Genomic DNA, 21,420 nt, shown 5'->3' with positions numbered 1-21,420 from the left:
TGAAATACTTACATGTAATAATTTAACTATATTTTTTTAGCGATAATGCTTGGTCGAAAGCCAAGAATCATTTGAGTTTTCAAATAGACATTTGATTCAAGTAATAACTAATAAGTTTTATAAAATTACTGTAAAATTAATATTTATCAACTCCATTACGGGAATAAAATTTTCGAACTTCCATAAACTATTTCTCGTCAATATACACACAGAAACGGCTAATATAAAAACAGTTCACCCAGGTCAAGCAAAATAGCAACGTTATTATTAGATTCACTCAAACACATGTTATGCTGAAAGCCGATAAATCTCTTAAATCAAAACGACTTCATTTAACGAACATACAATGAGTTAAAGCTGTATGATTAAAGAACAAAAATACACACAATCATATAACTGAATTAACTGATAAGAACGCATCAATATTAAAATTAATATGCAGGTAACTAAAATATTCGCGATGTAATAAAACAAAAAAACAACACCATCTATAAAGGACCTTTTAATTTAGTTTATCAATTTTATTAAATGAATTGAAACATTTTAGCAACATGATATCCTTATCCATTACGCATTAAGTGTTTAAATATATTATAGTTATTGAAAGGAAACGAAACAATTTTCCAAAAGAGTCGTAAAAGTTACAAAAACACCGGATTTGATTGAGCGAATCCAAAGTTTCGGATTGTTGCCATCTCAATTTTATGAATGGGCTGTTTGAATGAAACACAATTATAACGCTGTTTCGCTTGAGATGACCATAATATACGAATCAATGGTTTTGAGATATATTTTTAAACTGGAATTTCATACATAATTATTTATTGCGGATAACTAGGGATGTAACGATACCGATACCGCTACCGATATATCGGCCGATATATCGGCAAGCCGATATATCGGTATCGCCGATAATAAATCAACCGATACCGATATTTTTTTATTAAATTCTTTCTTTTCTTTTATGTTTTTGCATTGTATTCATTCATATTGTTTTATTTCTGTTTCTGTAATAGTGTTAAGGAAGAGCGGAACCTCCTGACACAAGCATTTTATTTGCTTAGTGTTCCAATCACAAATTTGTTTATGTAAAGGAAAGAAATAAATAATTTTGAATTTTTTTAATTTTTAACGTGATAACGTTTTTAAAATCGTTTTAGTCGGGTGACATGTTCATAAACTTGTGTCACACCAAAACCTCACGAGCGCGATCGCAGGTATAACGAGAGAGAGACGGACCGATCTCCCGTTTCATCTCGAGCGCTGCCACTGTTATGACTTATGTTATCACGTAAACATCTCGATCGTAAACCTACTTTACAAACAACCAATTTTTTTGATATCAAATAATTCAAAAATCCGCGCCCAACGAACGATGCGGGAGGCCGCCCGCGCGTGCGCACTTTGTTTTCTGAAAAAACTCTACCAATACTGCCGTCCTTTAACTAAAAAGCCGTTAACCCTCAAATGGTCAATTTTCAGTTTTAAATGTAGGGTGTTAGAGTTCAGAATTCTCTATCTTTCTGTCTAAGAATCATTAATAGTTATAAATATATGAAAATATTGTAAGCCGTTAAGTAACACAATTTTCAGCGATTCCATAACTTGAAAGCGTCTAACCAACACTACTTCGCTAAATTTCCTTTAAAGTACCTTAACCGCCAGATTTAATAATTATTTTTTAGCTTTTTACTTGACTAAAAGTACCTACGTTATCAGATTATACTTGACTATAGAGACGCAAAAGGACTATAACTGCTTTATGATATGCTTTCATGTAACGATTCCAATGGAAATCCTTACCTTATTTGCAGTTACTCGCCCTTAACGCTTTTTTAGTTAAGTAATTTTATTTAGGAAAAATTCTAATAACACTTTTTTGCTTAGCTACAAAGCAGCTAACCCTCATTTTTTAGCTAAAAGGCAGTTATCCGATTCTGGTGATGCATCAGTTTTGGGGATGAGAGTCATGATTTATTTATTTATTTATTTTATTTATTTATTTATTTATTAGGTTTACCAGTAATTGTTACACAAAATAAACAAGTATATAATATATGAAATTAATCTTAAAACTAAGTGTACAATTTAAGGTAGGTAAACACCACATGCATACATTTAAATTTTAAAAGGTTTTATACATGAAACAAAAAGTTAATCTAAAAACTTAAACTAAGTGATGGACAATGTACTTAAATTTATTTAACCTAAGCGAGAACATATCTAGATCTTTAGCAAATTCATTGTAAATTCTACAGAGTCTAGGAATCGGAGAACTGGAACCAAGGACAGTCCTACGTAATGGGGCAGATAGAAGGTTAACGGGATTTCGTGGATATTTAAAAGGAACTTTAATTTTAAATTTAGATAGCAACGCCGAACAGTTAATATGACCATTTAAAATTTTAAATAAGTACATTAAGTCTAATGCGTTTCTTCTTTTATCTAAGTTTTTAATTTTGAAATGAGTTAGACGGTTATTATAGCTTCTCAATTCCTTGGATTTTCCTACCGAAAATGCAAGATGTTTTAGAAAACGCTTTTGAATTCGCTCTATTCTGAGACTGTGCACTGCATAATGAGGTCTCCACACAACAACACAGTACTCCAGTATACTGCGCACCAGCGTATTGAATAATATTATCTTGGTTTCAGCTTTTTGGAACGATTTGGTATTTCTAATAATAAAACCCAAAGATTTTGAAGCCTTTTTAATTATGGCATCAATATGAGGAACAAACGTCAATTTTTTGTCCATAATAACCCCTAAGTCTCTGATAGATTTCTCAACTTGCAAGTGAGAGCCATTCATCGTGTAATAGTGGATGATAGGATTTGTCTTACGTGTGAATGTAATGTGCGAACATTTTTTGATATTCAGCTCCATACCATTGCTTTTGCACCACGCGTACAAATTATCGATATCATGTTGCAGCAACAAAGCATCATCCGTGCTATTTATAGTCATTGTCAACTTAAGGTCATCGGCAAACATGTAAGGGGTCGAGTTAAGGAAAACATTTGGCAGATCATTTATGAAAATGTTGAACAGGACGGGCCCTAGGTGCGAACCTTGCGGCACACCTGAAGTTATATCATATATATCAGATTTATAGCCATCAACAACAACATAGAAATACCTGTTAACCAAATAGGAGTTGAGCCATTTAAGAAAATGGCCTGTGAACCCATATGAAGATAGTTTGTGAATTAGTACACTATGATGAAATAATGTCGCTCCCAAGCAGAGTACAGATTGTTTTTGATTTTCTTTTACAAGACGTATTGTTTCTGATCAGGTTTACTAAGTTTTAAACAATCTAGCAGCTAAATTACGGAAAATATAACAAGTCAAAGTTACGAAAATTTGGTAGGTAATGGTTACGACAGTGCGAACTTTCAATCGTACTTCTCTGTTTAGACTCTGATTTGTCTCTGTAACCGAGAAAGAGAAGAAAGACAGTCTGTACTATTTAATTTTTAAAACTATTTATTAATTATGTAATTTACCCCTTGGGTGGAATTAGTAATCGACTGTCAAGCAATGTACTAGAGATGGTGATACAAAAATTGTTAGGAGTACACTACCTTTGACCCGCTGACGGGGAGTCCATTTTGCAACTATTGCTATTTTTTCTTATCTTTATATGTATTAGATTATTAAGATTTGTATTTTTGACATTGTAGCAAATAAAAAGTTTTCTACCTCCTGCTATTTTCCACATATTCTGGTATATTATATTTTCTGAATGTGGATGAAAGAGTCTTCTAATCATTTGATAAGCGGTTCTACATTATTTATTAAGAGCGTCCCACATGTAAGAGCTTGAAGCCCTATTGAAACCAGGGTGTATTTTTTCAAAAACCTTGTGCACAAGTCTTAATTTTTTTTCAGGAAACGATTTATGTTTACATTGTTTGTGGTTCTATATGTACTCACATATCCGTGACTCGTATGATGGCTTCGCAGAAGAATATTTATAAAATAACGTTAAAATTGCAATTCTAAATGAATATACGGTTCCAAAAAAGAAAAGCGAGTAGATTTATCTCAATATTAACTCCTTAATGAGCCACTGTAATGAAATAAACGTGAACATGACGAGAAATAAAGGTTAATTTTATCGAAAACTTAAAAGAGTCATTTAGTAAAAGAGTTTAAAATACTTGTTACTCACAATAAGACGCTAAAACAATTAATTTAGATAGTGTTTAAATCCTTTATACTTAAACCTAAAAGCTTTTGATCCTTTTCCTTTCCATTGGTTGACCTAGAGGATGTAATTCCCGAGAGCAAAGCCTCAGACAGCAGCAAATTTTTAACATTAGTAAGATTAAAATTTAGTACAACTATATAGAATCATAGTACAAAAGCATCCAAAAGCCCTTAAACGCTGATTATAAAGTTTTTGAAATTTAAATTAAAACGAAAGTCATAGCTTAAAAGTAGTTATAGTAGCTTAACGACGTTTTAGGTAAGCATTTTATAACTAAATAAAAAAAAAACACAAAATGAAAATAAAAATACTAAATTACTTAGCTAAAAAGTCGCTATGGTATGTGAACGGCCGTCTTGTCCAGTAAATAGTTAAAATTTTCAGATTATATGCTGAACTAAACGAGAAAAAGTGAATTTAAAAATAAATTATGTACAACAGTTTCTGGGTAAAAACTAATATATAATATTATAATTAAATGTCGATCGATGTATCTCACAATAATTATTGTAAGTGTCATAATTTTTAAGAAATAACGATTTCCGTGTTTTTTGCCATTTACTCGAAACTCACTTCGTGGGCTTAACGGCTTTCTAGTTAAAGGACGGCAGAATAGTAAACTTTTATTAGGTACTGATTGTATGTGTATTACTTAAAGTTTAACTGACTTCGTAAAATAATAATACCTACTAAAATAAATGGTTTTGTTGTTTTTTGATTTGGCATTTTTATTTAAAAGAATACGATTAACAGTTGTCTCTGTTAAATGTTGGTAACTTTTTATGCATAATTCACTATTTATTTTTCTACCAAGCCATCGATATCGGTATCGGTATCGGTATCGCCGATACATTACTACAAATATCGGTATCGGTATCGTATCGGCAAAATCATGTATCGTTACATCCCTACGGATAACTGTAACCTTAGAATTTAAAAATAAATGTAAGCTAAGCTACACCATGTAGAAGTACAGAACTTTCAAGAAATACTTGTAGCCTAATTAGTTAATCATAATAATATCTAACTATCGGTGAAGATCCCTTCAAAGCGTTTGGGAGCTTAGCCAATAGCCAAGATAAATATACCCTCACATTTTTGGGTAAGTCATTAGAGCAGTTGCTAATTTCAATTGCGTGATAAGCTTATAATTTGATATAAAATCATAGCCTAATTATTTACTCATAATATCTAATATCTATCTATCGGAGAAGATCCCTCCAAAAATTAAAGCGTTTTGGAGCTTAGCCAACATAAACATACCCTAACATTTTTGACTAGATCTAATCCAAAAAATAATATGTTCAATTGCTTAATAAGTTTTTAATTTAATATAAAATCATATTTTTCTATATACTATTTTTAAAACCGGGCTACAATCAATTTATTATAAGGGTTTGTGCTTACAATATATTAGTCATATTTTACAACAAAGAGGGCATTCAAGAAACAAGCGAATTCTTAAAGGCCAGAAAAGCAGCTGTTCACTTCAGATAGTGAGATTGTTTATGGCGTACAGTGATAATTTGTCTGAAAAAATAGATACGATAAAATAAATTGTGTTCTTAAATTGTTTTAAGTTCAGAGAAAGCCGTATGTGTTGTTGTAATATTTGCAATCTTTTGGAACACTTTTATCGGATTAATTTTCTTGATTGCCAGTGGATTGAATATGATTACGATTATAAGTCTTTAAAATTTCTCTAAGACATGATCCGGAAATAAAGATCAGCCCGAAATATCTCTCGATACACTATGCATTTATAAAAGCATTACAACGCATTTATCGTTTTAGTGTTGTGGCATATTTATAAGTTGGCCGGTTCCTTCCTATACCGGCAGTATATTTCACCGTTCCCCAAATCGTCCTTAATTAGGGAAGGTGTGAATTCCACCAAAGGTATTATGCGTTCGGGGGTGGGCCAATTTAACTTATCACCGTGGATATCTTTAAGCGGGATTCGGGCGGGTAGTAATCGCTCGACGCACCATGTAATTGTCCAATTAAATACACAATTTTATGTAAATATCGCGAGATGATTATACCAGAATAACAGCCGTTTTGAATTTTACAATAACACATTGTTCGAAAGGTGTTTCGGCCGAGTCACTGACCTGTGTGAATCCGATGAAAGTTTGAATTAAGTTCCACATCGATCGCATGTTTCTAACGTCGATGTTTCGAGAAACTGCAAATAGTAGTAATTAATTAATGTTCTCCTATTATCGCTTAGTTAAAAATCACACGATTATTAGGTGTTCATTGTTTAACAGAATAACGTTTTTTGTAACAGTAAATGTTGCAACGTTACACATTAAATGCAAGCTTGCTGTACTTTTACCCATATTGATAAGGTCAACGATGTTTTTATTCGAAGAGGAAATTATAAAAACTGCCCTAGAGGTATTCGATATGACTTGATCTATTTAAATGGCGTAAGTTAGTTATAGTCTCGTATCCTGTTATCGTAGTTAGCTTGAGGTTGTTATTCAATATATTTTGTGTAAATATTTAATTTTGCAATACCGCGATAACAAATGCTTTAATATGTATGTATATATTCATATAGGATGCATTTGCGTTAAACAATTATTGGGCTTTTGAAATAATAAAACGAGGTTGACGTGTTGCGCGGAGGTGGGTATGTCGAGTATGTTACTTTTAGAATGCAGTGCAGTGTTAAATCCAGGTAGGTCATTATATAAAAGGGGATTTCACACGTCTGAGCGTTCACAAGTTGCCCTAATCCAGGTGTTACCGTTTAGTCCCTATGACGAACTGATTCACGTCCATTCCAGCTTTCGCCTCTCGATTTCTAGATATTCTGTGGGTTTTAAATAATGTTTGGCTTAAGATAGACATCGAAAACCTTTTTAAAAATTTCTATATAAAAACATAATGTACTTTCACAAGTACTAAACGGTATTTGTTAATCATCTTATTTGATTCGAACCTTCTTCAGTTGTTTACATTGAGGATCCAAGCGTGCTTTTTGCACGCATAAATACAGTTTTGTACAAAATTAACGTCCACGTGATTGTAGATTGAACAAATTATGATATAATTAAATTTAATTGCAATTAACAAAGTGCAGGATCGAGAATCACTCTCAGGCACGGCGTGGAAGCCAACGCTCCGTGACGCTGTTCCCTTATCAACAATTTAATCACTTTGTCATAGTTTTTGTTTGTATATAGCATGTTATATTACCATCGGCTTATCTACACGAAGTTCATCTATGTTTCTCCCATGGCAAATATCTAACTGAGTTCCATAACAAAAACATAATTAATTAGCTCTGATTTTAATGTATTGGTCTTTGTTATACTTACATTAATAATGCAAATGATATTGCGTGTTACTTTATTATTCTCGTACTAAAATAGAAGCTTCTGATTTCCCTCCATTTTAACAAACAAATCAATCAATTGATAATTGAATGCCGTTACGAGAAAAAATATAATTAAATCAAAGTACTTTTATTGCACTTATTTTCCTTGCAATTTGTCCTCTTATAAATTACAATATTGTATATCACTAACCTACTACAACCTCTTAAAATAATCTTGATGCTTTATACATTTAATTCAAGTCAAGGCACTACAAACCTAAAACAAAGATAACACTAACGTAGGTACCTAATGTCTCGATAAAAAAATACTATCATTTGTAATTTAATCCCGCGGAATAAGTTGATAACGTTTTAGTGACACAGGTTCCTTTGTCCGTCTTGTCTTTGAGCATATTAGTCGAATTACTATACAAGGTCCAACTTACTGTAAATTTCTAAAACGTCAGCAAAAAAACTAGGTACCTGCTGCGTCGTCACTCGACATGTCACCAATATTTTTTGCTTGCTGATGTCTTTAACAAAATCGATGTCACCGGGTCCGATTTCTCGTAGATTAAAGTTTTTACATTATTTAACAAATAGATCGGGTCGCGTACGTTCGAATATTCAGATACATGGTTTAACACTTAAAAGGGCTTAACGACTTTAACACATCCTGCGGGTTACGATAAAAAAGGGAAAAAGAGAATACTTCTTGTGTTTGTTTTTTAAAAGATGTCTGCAAGAGATAAGATGGAGCGGCACTTTAATCCTGAACCGTCCGATATTTGAAAAGGATGCGATGACAACTTTTTTTTTGTTTTTTTTTTTAATCTAATAAATACACATTAGTGCGTATAACTAATACTCAAGTAAAACACATATTGTAGAGAATGGTAAACTTTTAATATTCATTAAGTATATAAATTTCTAGTAATTACAATTAGTTCTGTTTATGAGCGAGCCTCCTAGTATTTATTATGTTTATCAATGCAATTACTATTTATTAAGATGCACTAAATTTATTCGCTAAATCAAATGCCTATTTATTTGATAGGTCCTTGGTATATTATTTATTTTATATTTATAATATACGTACATATTTCACTTATAACAAAAACTCAGTAACAAATCATCTAACATCTAATAACCTACAAACAAGTCAGATTTAAAAAGCCATACAACTAACCATTTATTAGTGCGGGCGTTATCAGACCGTTTTGCTGTTCCAACAATTAATGCTCCTGATAAGGCGTGCACTCACTCATCGAAGCACTAGACACCCACTTAGAATCGTATAAACTACAACCAAGTGATATATCGACTCGAGATAAAACTCACTTATTGTATTCATAAATATTATTCAAATCAATAGCTTAAATTTATCTGGTACTTTTGTTAAAATGGGTTTGTTTGCTTAATTATTATTGTTTATCTTGTTGTTTTTTAATTGAACGTTAATTTCAATTCTAATAAGTCTCTTTATATATTCTCTTCAAATACATTTGTTTAATTGCACTGCTTCATCAATAATTAGCAAACTTTTGAAACAATTTCGGTAAAAGTCCGAATATGCCACATTGCAAAAACGTTGACAACGATGGGTGTTACACAAATGGTCTTATAAGTGGCTGTTTCCGCGAGCGTCTCTCGAGACCTGGTGGTGATAATCACATGTGATGATTATGAGCCCTTCGAGTGTCAAACACTTGTAAGCATCGGTCTCTTAGGGAAATACATACACAAACATAGAAAGCTTCGACATTTATATTCATAGCCGTGATAACTGAATGTACCTAGCCAATACCAATCGGTACCTATTTCTGAACTATAAATATGCAATCTATTTATTCGTACCCATGTATTTCCTAGTATAACTCGTTCCATAATGGCTGCCTACACGGATAAATCAAACATTATGTTATACTGATATTTCGTCGTTTCATTCAACCAACATTCGTATCATTTGAACGGATTGAATCCCTTTTAAGCACCGGCGTCAATTTCAGTGGGTGACGTGGAACACTCCGATTCGATCTCTATTACGATCGACATTAGGTCGGGTTAACAGCGGCACGGCAATAATACCTATAGCACTGGAACCTGCGGTATAGGTAGTGTTGCGAGTAAGGATTAAATAACTATGCAGGGTATGTAATGTACGTAATGCAGGGATTCGACATTTAACGGCTTCGGGATTACCTCGATAATACCCTCGGCACAATAAATGTTTTCAGGCGCGGTGGCAAGCGCTGCCTCGCGATAGGTCGAAATTTTCAAACAGCCATGTAAAATGGCGTTAGCGTTTAGGGTGGAAGCCCTATTTCTTCTAGGTCACAGCTCCGCCTCGGCCGGTCGGCAGCGTCGTGACCATACGCTCCTATCGCGAGTCGCGACTCGCAACTGTCTTACGCAACTAAAGGTTAAAAACGACACATTTACAAGCGAAACGTTTAACGCCACACAGAAAATGTCAGAGAGCGTTATCACAATGCGAGAGATCTATACTCAAATATAATTTATTTCGTCCGGAAATATCCTATAATAACACGGAAAGGACACAAAGGCAGTATAATTCTTATTTTCTTTCAACTGACGGGTAGTATCATAAGCGGGTGGCATTTCTCGGTTTTTAATCCTATTGAGAGCAGCATTTGTTAGGTCAGCGGGACCATTTTTCATCCGAATGACAAATATTTAGAAAGTTATTTATCCACGTATGAATCCGCAACGCTCAATCGGAAAGGACGTTAAGGGACGGTTCGCGAGCTTCCTTTGTTCGCTTTCAACGATTCAATATTTGCTCTACGACCGCGCAATCGATTCAGGTAGGCCGGTAGATAATTCCATTATGACAATAATGTGTTCCGCCTGAGCCCATTGTAATCGTATTCAAAATTTATCAATCGCGTCGCATTAGCGTCAAGACGACGCATAATCTAATTCGCACAATGCGTCGAAAGGGTTTCGCGAGCGTGTCCGATTTGCGTACGTCGACTGATGAGGCGGCGGCTACGCCCCGGGTGCACCCCTTGCAATCGTTAAATCCTCATCTATAACCCATTTTTTCGCGCTCGTATTTCAATATGCGTCAAGACTGATGGATAACCACGTAAGCATGCAACGCGACAGTGCTGTGCGAGGAGGCCTCCGATATCTTTTTTTGTGTACCTATAACATTGTGTGTGTTGCAAACGCGAATGTGGAAACTCGCCATAAAGGCATTTCAAAATTTACAACTTACAGAGCACCATATCGACAGCCTCCAACAGTCCGCCGCCGGCGCAGGCGGGGATGAGCGGGGGGGCGGGGGGTGCGGCTCGGCCGAGCTCGCCTGCCGCCGCCGCCGCTCGCTGCTGCGACACAGGCCGGCCGATCTTCCAGGACCCGATCACGGGGCAGACCGTGTGCTCTTGTCAGTACGAGTTCCTCAACTACCAGCGGCTGGCGTCGGGCGTGCCGCTGTCCATGTACAGCGCACCGTACCCCGACGCGGCCGCCGCGGCCGGCATGGCTGCTTACTTCCCCGCGCTGGCCGCGGACCAACCGCCCTTCTATGCCAATACAGTAAGTATCGCCTAATGTAAGCCATACATGCTACGTTCTAATGTGCAGGTATGCTTACGCAGGTCGCTTGACGTATGTGGGGACGATCAGGTGTACCGTTCAGATCTTGTTCCAGTCGCCTGTACAGGCTCACAACACAGGTCTGCTCCCACACACGTCCATATACAGGTCACCTCATATGTATGTATGTATAACGGTTGAAGACTCCAACCAACTTTTATAGGTGATATTCAGAAAATGCGTGATAAACTTTTTAGGCAAATCAATCAAATAAATAATAAAATTAAAATAAATAATATTTGTTTTTATCGTAATCACACGTCCAAATATTTATACGATTACTTTTTATGATGTAGATTAAGGATTCTTCATTAATCTTATAAAATCCGCGTAACATCAACTCGTGTCATATAAATTTAGATAAAATTGGTTGATAACAATAAATAAATTAATAACGGCGGACACACATACTTAGGGACTCCATGAATGATGAATCATTATACATATTATAATACCCACCTACCTAAACTTTATAATTTAGGTACCATAAATAAGTACTTACATTATAATAAATTATGCAAAATAATACATTAAGGAATTAGGCTTAGTAGTTTACCAATTAAAAAAAACACATCAAAATATATCTACGTACGAAGTAGTGCGTTCTAAATAGTAATTACATAGAAATATATTCAACTTACACAAATAAGTGAACCAACAAACGCCCGAAGAATATTATTTGACCCACATTCCAATGATTAAATCGAAATCCGCGTCAATCAATGTGCTAAATTAATTATGTATTCTGTTCAATTAAATTGAAATGAGTTGTGTTATGGTGTTTTGCTTTATGTATGTCGAAACGTTGGAATTGTATAGGTAATTCGTGTGTACACTGTACAGCAAATGTATTTTTATTGACACGAATTCTCTCGTCACGAAAACAACGACATTAATTAATATTTATATAACATTTAAATTGTCACAATTCAATTTTTATTTGTTAACATAGTAAAACAAAATTTGCAAATTGAGACATATATTCCCGTGCAAAATTAGATCGAAAGTATGTACTACATTTTTACAATCGCTAAACCAAATAAAAAGTGTTGTATAGGTGTAAAAAATGCGACATTCATAATCAGTTTCTATGTTACACTTGAAGCTAGATCAAAAACACGATTTATAAACTTGTTCGCACGTTGTATGGCATTGATCTTTATCTGACATGCTAATGTGGGCCTAATGAACTAAATCTATTTAATTATAATTACAAATAGGAAACCTCATTTGACAACAGGTGCCATTGTGACCTTAACACCATGTTTACCATTTTATCTATTAAGGTTTTAATTAGGTATGTGGTTGAGCGTATAGAAACATTTTTATACAGTTATTTTTCAAATATATGAACATTGGTAAATACTAAATGTTAATCGTGAATAAACTTGAACGTTTAAAAGTACTTTGCATCTTAAAACCATAAAAGTAATTGACACAAATATCTTATAATAAATATAACATTTAACTATAATATGTTACCTATGTAGGTACTAGGTACGAACTACGAAGTATAACAATGTCATACACACTTGTCATACATTATTAAAAATACTAATAAGAAAGGTTGATATTATAATACGAAAAATGTCGCAAGAACGCAAGTGTGAAGTCACCTTAATAGACATATGGTTCAATATGTATGAAACCACACTGCTTGTAATTAGCTATGTTATATAAACAGGTAAACTTATAGAAAGAAACATGTCGTGTTTAATGTCAATAAAATGCCTATTTGACAACATTTTTTATTATAAATGGCAATAAATCTATTGTTATGTAAAATAACTACGTTTTATATCTTAATATAATTACATATAATAAAATTTGAATTATGGTTTTTGTTGAAAATCTTAGACGTTTGTAACAATGTAGGTAATGTAAGTAGGTATATGAAATGAGTGTAGCCTATAGCCATACCAATACCTTGGTAAAATATCGCAACAACACTATGTTTTAAAAAATTGGTTGTCTGTAAAGTCGGTACCTGTGGTCGGTACTGACGATAGTTGAACGTGACCACGTCCGTGTGCTTCTTTGTCGCTCGTTCCGCGCTCTCGCTTGCACAAGCCTAACATGGAACGCCTCAGAGCGAGGTAACGCCGCGCCACATGAGTCATGTTTTTTCGTGCGTGCAGCCAGCTCTATCGAATTATTAAGACGTTGTCAAAAACCTATTTCCGTATATTTTAGATATTTCTTAACCAACGCATTTTATTCTGGAATACATCTCGTTTATTTAAAACGTATTATACATATTATATAACCATCTGCTATATCTAAACAGGTCCTAACAATTCGCAAACACTCAAACAGCTATTCGCGTAAACATCAATGAATCACTTTTGGAATAGTTGTAGAACTATATTATAGACAAGGTAACGACGGCTATCAAATTGTGATGATACCAAACCCCTCATTAATATATTATACGAAACGAGTTATTGACACGTTTTCGCACTATCTCGCCAGTATCAGTAGACAATCAGACATTGTATAATATTATACTTACATTATTAAAAAGCGGGACAAATTAGATCTTTATCATTTAAAAGCAAATTCGTTTTATACTAGTCGTCAAGGAAATTATTCGACGCCGTATAAATAAATGTCAAATTTAATTATTGTATAGAAATGAAAACGTTTTTTTGAAATCAATGTTTTTCGAAATATTTCGACTCCCGTGCTCGCTTCATACGCTAAAGGATGTTTTCGATACACGAAAACTCGTTTCATCAAATCGAGATATCATTAAACTAAAGAAGATTAAGAGCCAGCACTTATAAGTACCTTTTTTAATGTCTTTTTTGTCCTCTATAAAAAGTATTACCTTGAAATAATTAGGATCCGATGTCAAAATATCCCAGTAAAAGAGGCTGCGAGCATCTTTCATCGTGTTAAGTAGATTTAACAATAACCGTCTCCGAATAAAGAATACATATAAATTAGAATCATAATCCGATGATGCATGTTCTTTACAAAAAACGCTCCTACCTCGGTCGGGTTTAATAACTTAATACGTTTAACAAATGTATTGAGATTCCAGCGACGCGCTGAATAATGAGTTATCGCCTACCGAATTCAATACGTGATGGTGATAGTATTGTCTTACCGCGTTTCACATGTGGAACTGCTATGCGGTGATAATAGCCGCTATAGAGGTACGACAGTGTGGGTGCAGGGTGACGGAATGATAATTATGTTAATATAAAAGTAGCCAGGCGCGTTATATATGACGTAGTAAAGCTGGAGGAAGGTGTTAAAAGGTGTGGTCGAGAACGTGTGCCGGTAGACGATTCAATCATTCATGGAGATATGATCATTTATCATATGGCGAAAGTGTGAACTTGCGGCCGATCCGTGCTCTCGGTGGTATCTTTTTTTCCATTCACACGTTTTATTTTGAATACGACGTTTGAGCGTTCCCAGTTTTTTTTCGTTTTTCATTCAGCGGTAGTTATAAAATATGTCGGTATGTTAAATATTGGAAGTTTTTAACTTAATATGTGAGCTTGATGTTTTTGTTGCATTCTCGGTTTGATAAATCTTCGATATAAGTATATGGTAGTCAATTTGCAGATCGATATAGTGACAAAAAGGTAGTTCAACTGTATAAAAAAACGTAACGTGTGTACTTATTTACTTATTCCTGTATTTTTTCCTCAAACAAGTATTACTAATCTAATGATTAATAAATCTATCAAAAACTGTCAAACAAAAAGACAAAACCAAAAGAAAAACTATCCAAATTCAAATTAAGGTATTCATGATGCGTCGAAATAATATTTACGACGTATTTAATTGATCAATGCGTCTACGCATATGGTGACACAGAACGGAAACTACCTAAATCATAACCAAAAAAAATAATTTATAGTTACAATGAAGTGGATAGAAATAAATACATCACTTCGCTAGAACTGATTTAATATATAGTTTATTATTAAAAGCACTTTTATGAACTACCTACAGTTCCACTAATTCATATGTTAGGTTAATAAAACAATATTTATGTTTGTGTTTGTTTTATTATAATAGACCTCGTTACACTATATCTAAAGAATAAACATTGAACAAAATATGTCATTTTGTTTTTGAATGTATAATGGGTAGTAGATAGGTATTGAATCGATAATCGCGATTGATTTGATAAATATTATTATCTTTATAAATCAACGTTTTTAACTTCAGTCATTAGTGTTAAGATAACCTAGTCCAAATAAGGATATGTATTATACCATTTATGACGTGCATCTTAAATATAATTTTAGCTACGATAAACACATTTCATCACACCCCTTACTTCTCTAAAGAACTGCAAATTGAAAGTCATTATATCGAAGATTATGAAATACAACACGTTGCGTATAAAATTTCATATCACAAAGTCAAAGTTATAACAGAATGACGCTCCGAATTCACCCTGCTACCCTCACCGATTGCGTGTCAACAATATAATTCAACGGATTATAAACACATTCGTCCCATAAAAATATCCCTTTGGAACATATTATTATTAATGTTAATGGAAGAATAGTTTCCATTAAGCTTACAGAACCAATCAAGATTACGACGACCTTTTTATTTGTGACTATCGCGATCATTATCAATTCCACCTTACAGTAATGTTTTAGCTACAAATGAATCGAGCGCTTTGCAATAACTTCGTTTATTAGACGTCTAATTAATTTTTGATTAATGTTGTTATTACCTTGTATTACCATGTTCAGTTTTAAATGTTACGACGTTTTAAGGATACCTAATTATTACAATTAACGTAAACAATTAACATTTTTTACAAAATAATTGGTGACTTAAAACAATGGAATTGATTTTATAAAACGTTTTCTTTATCTATAAAATTGTGTAGCGTTGTTTCAAATTAAACTTCATTAATTACAAAACACTTAACAAAAACTAATAACAACGCACCAAGTAAATAGAACGGCAAAGATAACATTTCAAAATAATACGCTCACCGATACGCTCACCGATTCGGTGCTCAAGGCTGAAAACGCAAATCATAATCGACAAAGCAAACATTACAAACAATGTGACGCCAATAAATCCAGGTAAGTGCAGATTCTCGTCACGGCTTAGCCCGATTATTTAACAGAAAACTGGAATTGTACCAAAGAGATCGAAGCAACAAAGAACATCACTGCGACTGGATTACGCTGTCGTACTTGAGTAAAATTTATTATCGGATTTTCGATTCGGCCACCAATGAAGTTGTTGGACAACAAAATCTTTTGATAGATTTATCCTGGCTGACCGCATTAAGATCCGCTCCTGAGTTATTTTTAATGTGTCACTATAAATTTGACCCTCATCGCACTATAGCGACGTAGAAATCCAAAAATTGCAACGATTTATATATACTCTTTTATATTGTGTCGTTGTCGAGGCCGACTGATATTATACTTCAATTAAAAATACGTTTCAATGAATTTCGAATCGTCGAAGAAGATATCGACGAATCGTAATTTAGAAACTATTCTCTCGTAATAATTGAATGAGACATCTGTTAAATAAGGTCACGACCGGCGAGGGCAAAACAAATCCCTTTTTAAAGATACATTTGTCTATTCCAAGATGATTGATGAACGCCTCTCATATCTTTAGCCATTAAATAATAATAGTTAAGACAACCGAGCGATCGATCAAAAAATCAATCCGTTGAGGTCCATTTTTGTAATGGATTAAGTTAACGCTTCCGTATACGTGAATGGAATTCGATAGTTTAGATTGTATTATATTCATTTCATTGTGTTTACAATTACCGCGACTGTGAGACTAAAGTATAATTATTAATTTCTTAATAATGTTATAAATCCAGCAATAAATAGACATTAATAAGAGCCAACAGGCAAGGATTTGCAAGCTTTGAGTGACTTATAATTAAGAAATATTTCCAGAGTGAAACAAAAAGATAATCCGTGTCCTTTTAATTATCATAAAATTTAAATATGTTTAAAAATAAAGAACCTAGGTATCTACTACCGATGCTTTTAAGTGTCGTAGATTGTATATTAAATTGATAGTATATTTTAATAAAATAAATTATATTCAACAGGCAGCGGGCATCGAGCTGAAAGAAAATTTGGCAGCAAGTGCCGCAAGTTGGCCCTACCCGTCTGTTTATCATCCTTATGACGCCGCGTTTGCTGGATATCCTTTTAATGGGTAAGTTTATGTTCTATAAATTTTCTCACAATACTATTGTTATTCTAATACAATCCTAAGATAAGATCTTCCGGTCCTAGATAATCTTTACGTAACCAAAACGTAAACATGAAATCTACATCAATCGTCTATTCAGTTTTACAACCAATCACTGCAATGCTGAAATAGGCAAATTAATAAATTTGCAATGCAATGGATTCCCAGGGAATGATCAAATATATCCGTAAGCAGCGGACCGGCTTAATCTAAAATGCATCCCCCAATGCGCGTCAGAGCACTGTTTAGAACCGGCATAATTAATTTTTAACTACACGTTGCATCGCTGAAATCATGGCCTGGGCTTTGCCAGCGAATTGAGCGACGTAACATACGTGAAAATGCGAAAAAGAGCATCACACACGCTTCAGTCTTTCACGCTCCAATTTCCAAAAACCTCGCGCGGCCTTTCGTTCCTTTTTGGGACGGACATTACCCAATCGTGAATACGTGAATTTAGGGAATTTCGCTTCGTTTTCGCCAGATTTTTTTGTATCGGTCCCCGATCGTTCATCAACATTCATTTATCAGTGCGTCCAGAGTACCGTTGGAGTCGAAGGAATAAGGATCTTGTGTGAACCGATAGCAGCGTCCTGTAAAGGTCGGAGAACATGAGTTTATTAGATATGAATGTTGTAGCAGATTATCTAAACTGTATCGGATTGTCGGCGAGCTACATAGAACATGGCGCCTTATCGCCGACCGCGCTTTATATCAATTTTCGTAAACGATTCTATGGTGGCGGCAATTATTTGATTTGTAATTAGCAATTCAATTGATATGATAGCGTGTTTGTTGGTAGCCGCTGAAAATCTGATAAGCTGATTGATTTTAGTGATTATTTCAAATACGGAAAATCGTGGAATAATAATTATTCAATAACCATGTTGTGACAAAATACCGCGCGATATAAATGTATAAACAATCGAGGAATATGATAAAAGCTGATTAAACTATGATTCTTTGTATCGAAACTATAAAAGTTAAAAAATATTTCATGTCCATGTCCAATCTATTCGATAGCATTTGACGTAAGTAAGTGGTTTTCGCTGAAAATGTTTGGTTTTCGTCTTCACGCAAACTCTAACTTAAACTACCACTTTCCTTATTGTAAATCATTTCTAATTACTTATATTAATTCCTGAAATGCATCACTACTTAAGAGAGCTTGGGGTAAAGATGGGATTGTATCTTATAACTAGCTGCTCCGCGCGGTTTCACCCCCGTGGCTCCACTCCTGTTGCCCGTAGCGTGATGAAATATAGCCTATATAACCTTCCTCGATAAATGGGCTATCTAACACCGAAAGAATTTTTCAAATCGGATCAGTAGTTCCCGAGATTAGTGCGTTCAAACAAATAAACAAACAAACAAACTCTTCAGCTTTATAATATTAGTATAGATGAGGAAGAATATCATTATAATATTATAACAACAACATATATGCCATGGTTTTCTGTGAAAGCGTGGAATACCTAGCGTGGCGTTGTTTCTTGCCGAAGCATGCCAGAAATATAATTGTAAAAAAAGCTTTTTCCTGGTGAGATTGCCAATTTCAAAAAATATTCGTTGTACTCTCGAACTTGTAACTACGTGCTTGTAGTGAATAGAAACAGGCATAAAATTGAATTTAATTTAAAAGGAAAAACGAGCATAAATGTAAATCAATAAATACTTGAGACCCTTTCAAATCAAACATCATAAAATGTATAGGTAATACAAAAAATCCGAATCACTAATTAATTATTTTAAAGAAGGCGTTTTATCAAAAGATCAACATTGATTTATTATCTATCAATAAAAGTTTGTGAAATCGATGTAAACTAAAATATTTAAGTTGACGTTAAAGATAAATACCTTAGATATATAATACGATATTTCTTACATTACTTGTGTTTTATTTTAATCGTAATCACTGTATACATATATAATTACATGGAAATGCTACCTCTTTTGAAACATAATACATATCACAACGGTTATTATCGTTAAATCGAAATGAAACCAAGGTTAGATTGTTTGAAAGTGATTTCGTGAGTGCCAATATTATTTTTTCGAGTCTACAGTCGATATTGACAAGTTAATTACAAGTAAAGGATTGAAGACATGTCAATTGTTATTTAGAACAATATTGGAATTATTATTAGATACAAACGAATGAATCTGGGTGTGTTCCTGACATAAATCAGCGAATTACATGAAATTTCAATTAATAAACGACTGTTAATTACTTGGAAACAGAACTCGATACTTTACCGGTTCTTGGAGAAAAATATATAAATAATAATTAGAAGTAATGATGCGTAAATACATGTTACAAAATTGGGGAAGCATTGCCTAAGAAAATACTCAGTTAATTTTAGTATGATAATGTAGTCCGTACAGAAAAAAAGTTTTTGGAAATATCAAAGCTTAACGCATATAACATTGCATAAATAATTTATATGTTAATTGCACTATAAATAATTATATAAGAATCTTCGAACCATCATTTCTATTTGTCGTCACAATTACCTTGAAATCACTTACCTAAAATTATGCTATGAATATTGAATAATAAATAATACTTAAATAAATTCTTTATTTGACAACAAAAAATATACATGTACATGCAATTATGGGATAACTTACATAGTATAAGTAATTAATTGCAATATTTGAACAATGTCTCCTAAGCTAGGAAATGTCCTGTGTTACAGGAGACATTTATCCGTCCGTTGATACAAGTTATATACCTGAATATTATAACAATTCTATACTATGCAAGTATCACTTTAGCCAAAAATTTGATGATTTAAAAAAATAAACTCTTACAAAAAAATAATAATAATAAGAGAAATTGAACTAAAAATTTAAAAGAAAGGATATACGTATTGAGTGTGTGTGTGAATAATAGTTGTAATTTATTATAATTTGCATATAGGGAGTGCCGGCCGGATAAAGTCAGTATTGCCCAGTGCCTGCTAACGCAGTGTCTTCTTCCGTATCGTATTATACAATATATGTACATATTTGCTTATGACCACTCTAACAGAACGGAGTAAATCAAGCTATGCCTCATTCATTGAGAGATATTTGTTAAGTACCAATAATTGTTCAGAAATATTCTTTATTGAACAAAAATGTATAAAAGATCGCTGCTCGCCGATAACGCTGCGTTTTGTTTATTTTTTATTACCTTTTACATTCAATCTATTGCTTGCTATTCGCATCTATAAGAATTAATGGAACAGTTAACAGACGCGCTTTTAATTCAATCTAATGTAGGAAAACAGATCTCAGCGGTAATTGTTGATAGTGAGCTTTAAAAGCTTCGATTAAGGTCGGCTTTTCATTGCAGTGACTTGATTACATAGTGCGTCTTTCCTTGTTAAGTCTCAATCTACACCTATGAACTAATTCGATTTAATTACCTTCAGTGGTTTCGGATCAGCACTGATGAATTAAGCCAACCGGGCCAATTTCTATTTATATGTCAGTCACAGTGTAAAGCTGATTGGTCAGAGTTAGTATTTTATTGTGTTTATTATATCTGTTATGTAATTTAGGGCCGATTTTTCAATGCTTGGTTAAAACTTATTCGTCGAATAATGTATAAAACTACCATTTTAAAAACGTATTCTAATTGCCCGTATTTGACAGTTTAAGTGACATTTTAATATTATCGTGTAATACTTTATTGGACGGATAAGTTTTATCCAAAGATTGAAAAATCGGGCCTTAATACAAATAATACATTACTTATTTACAAAGAACTAATTTGAAAAGGCATAATTCAAAAGATAGAGCGATAGAAATTTGCCATAAATAAAGTCAATAAATTCTCCTTTCATTAATTTGAGAAAAACAAAACATTACAACTCATAAAATTCGTACCGTCACGGGATGTAATCATCAACTATGAATCACTTATTGGTACGGTCTATTGAATTTTCTAAGTGCAATAGGACAGCGAAATAACGATTCAACCAAGAATCCAATTTACTAGAAACTAATGAACCTCATGACTGAGTTAACTGCGCT

General features: G+C 33.6%; 1 protein-coding gene across 2 annotated transcripts in view; it reads left to right on the top strand.

The window, feature by feature from the left end:
• mirr (iroquois-class homeodomain protein mirror) overlaps window positions 1-21,420 on the top strand; it is a 55,769-nt gene that overhangs the window by 8,891 nt on the left and 25,458 nt on the right. Inside the window, exons 2-3 of one of the 2 annotated variants that reach the window (XM_090101626.1) lie at window positions 10,811-11,115; window positions 17,252-17,361. In XM_090101626.1, the coding sequence (XP_089957752.1) occupies window positions 10,843-11,115; window positions 17,252-17,361 (383 nt within the window). In that variant the 5' untranslated portion in view covers window positions 10,811-10,842. Of the gene's footprint in view, window positions 1-10,794; window positions 11,116-17,251; window positions 17,362-21,420 lie in introns of both variants that reach the window. The other variant, XM_090101621.1, reaches the window with a different exon arrangement.

This window comes from Colias eurytheme, chromosome 1 (assembly GCF_061535395.1).
Source record: "Colias eurytheme isolate Ceu_HAF_F1 chromosome 1, ilColEury1 Martin Lab GWU primary, whole genome shotgun sequence".
In the NCBI taxonomy this organism is placed as follows: domain Eukaryota; kingdom Metazoa; phylum Arthropoda; class Insecta; order Lepidoptera; family Pieridae; genus Colias; species Colias eurytheme.
The sequence above is the reverse complement of the archived record's forward strand: the minus strand, read 5'-3'. Positions and strand labels throughout refer to the sequence as shown.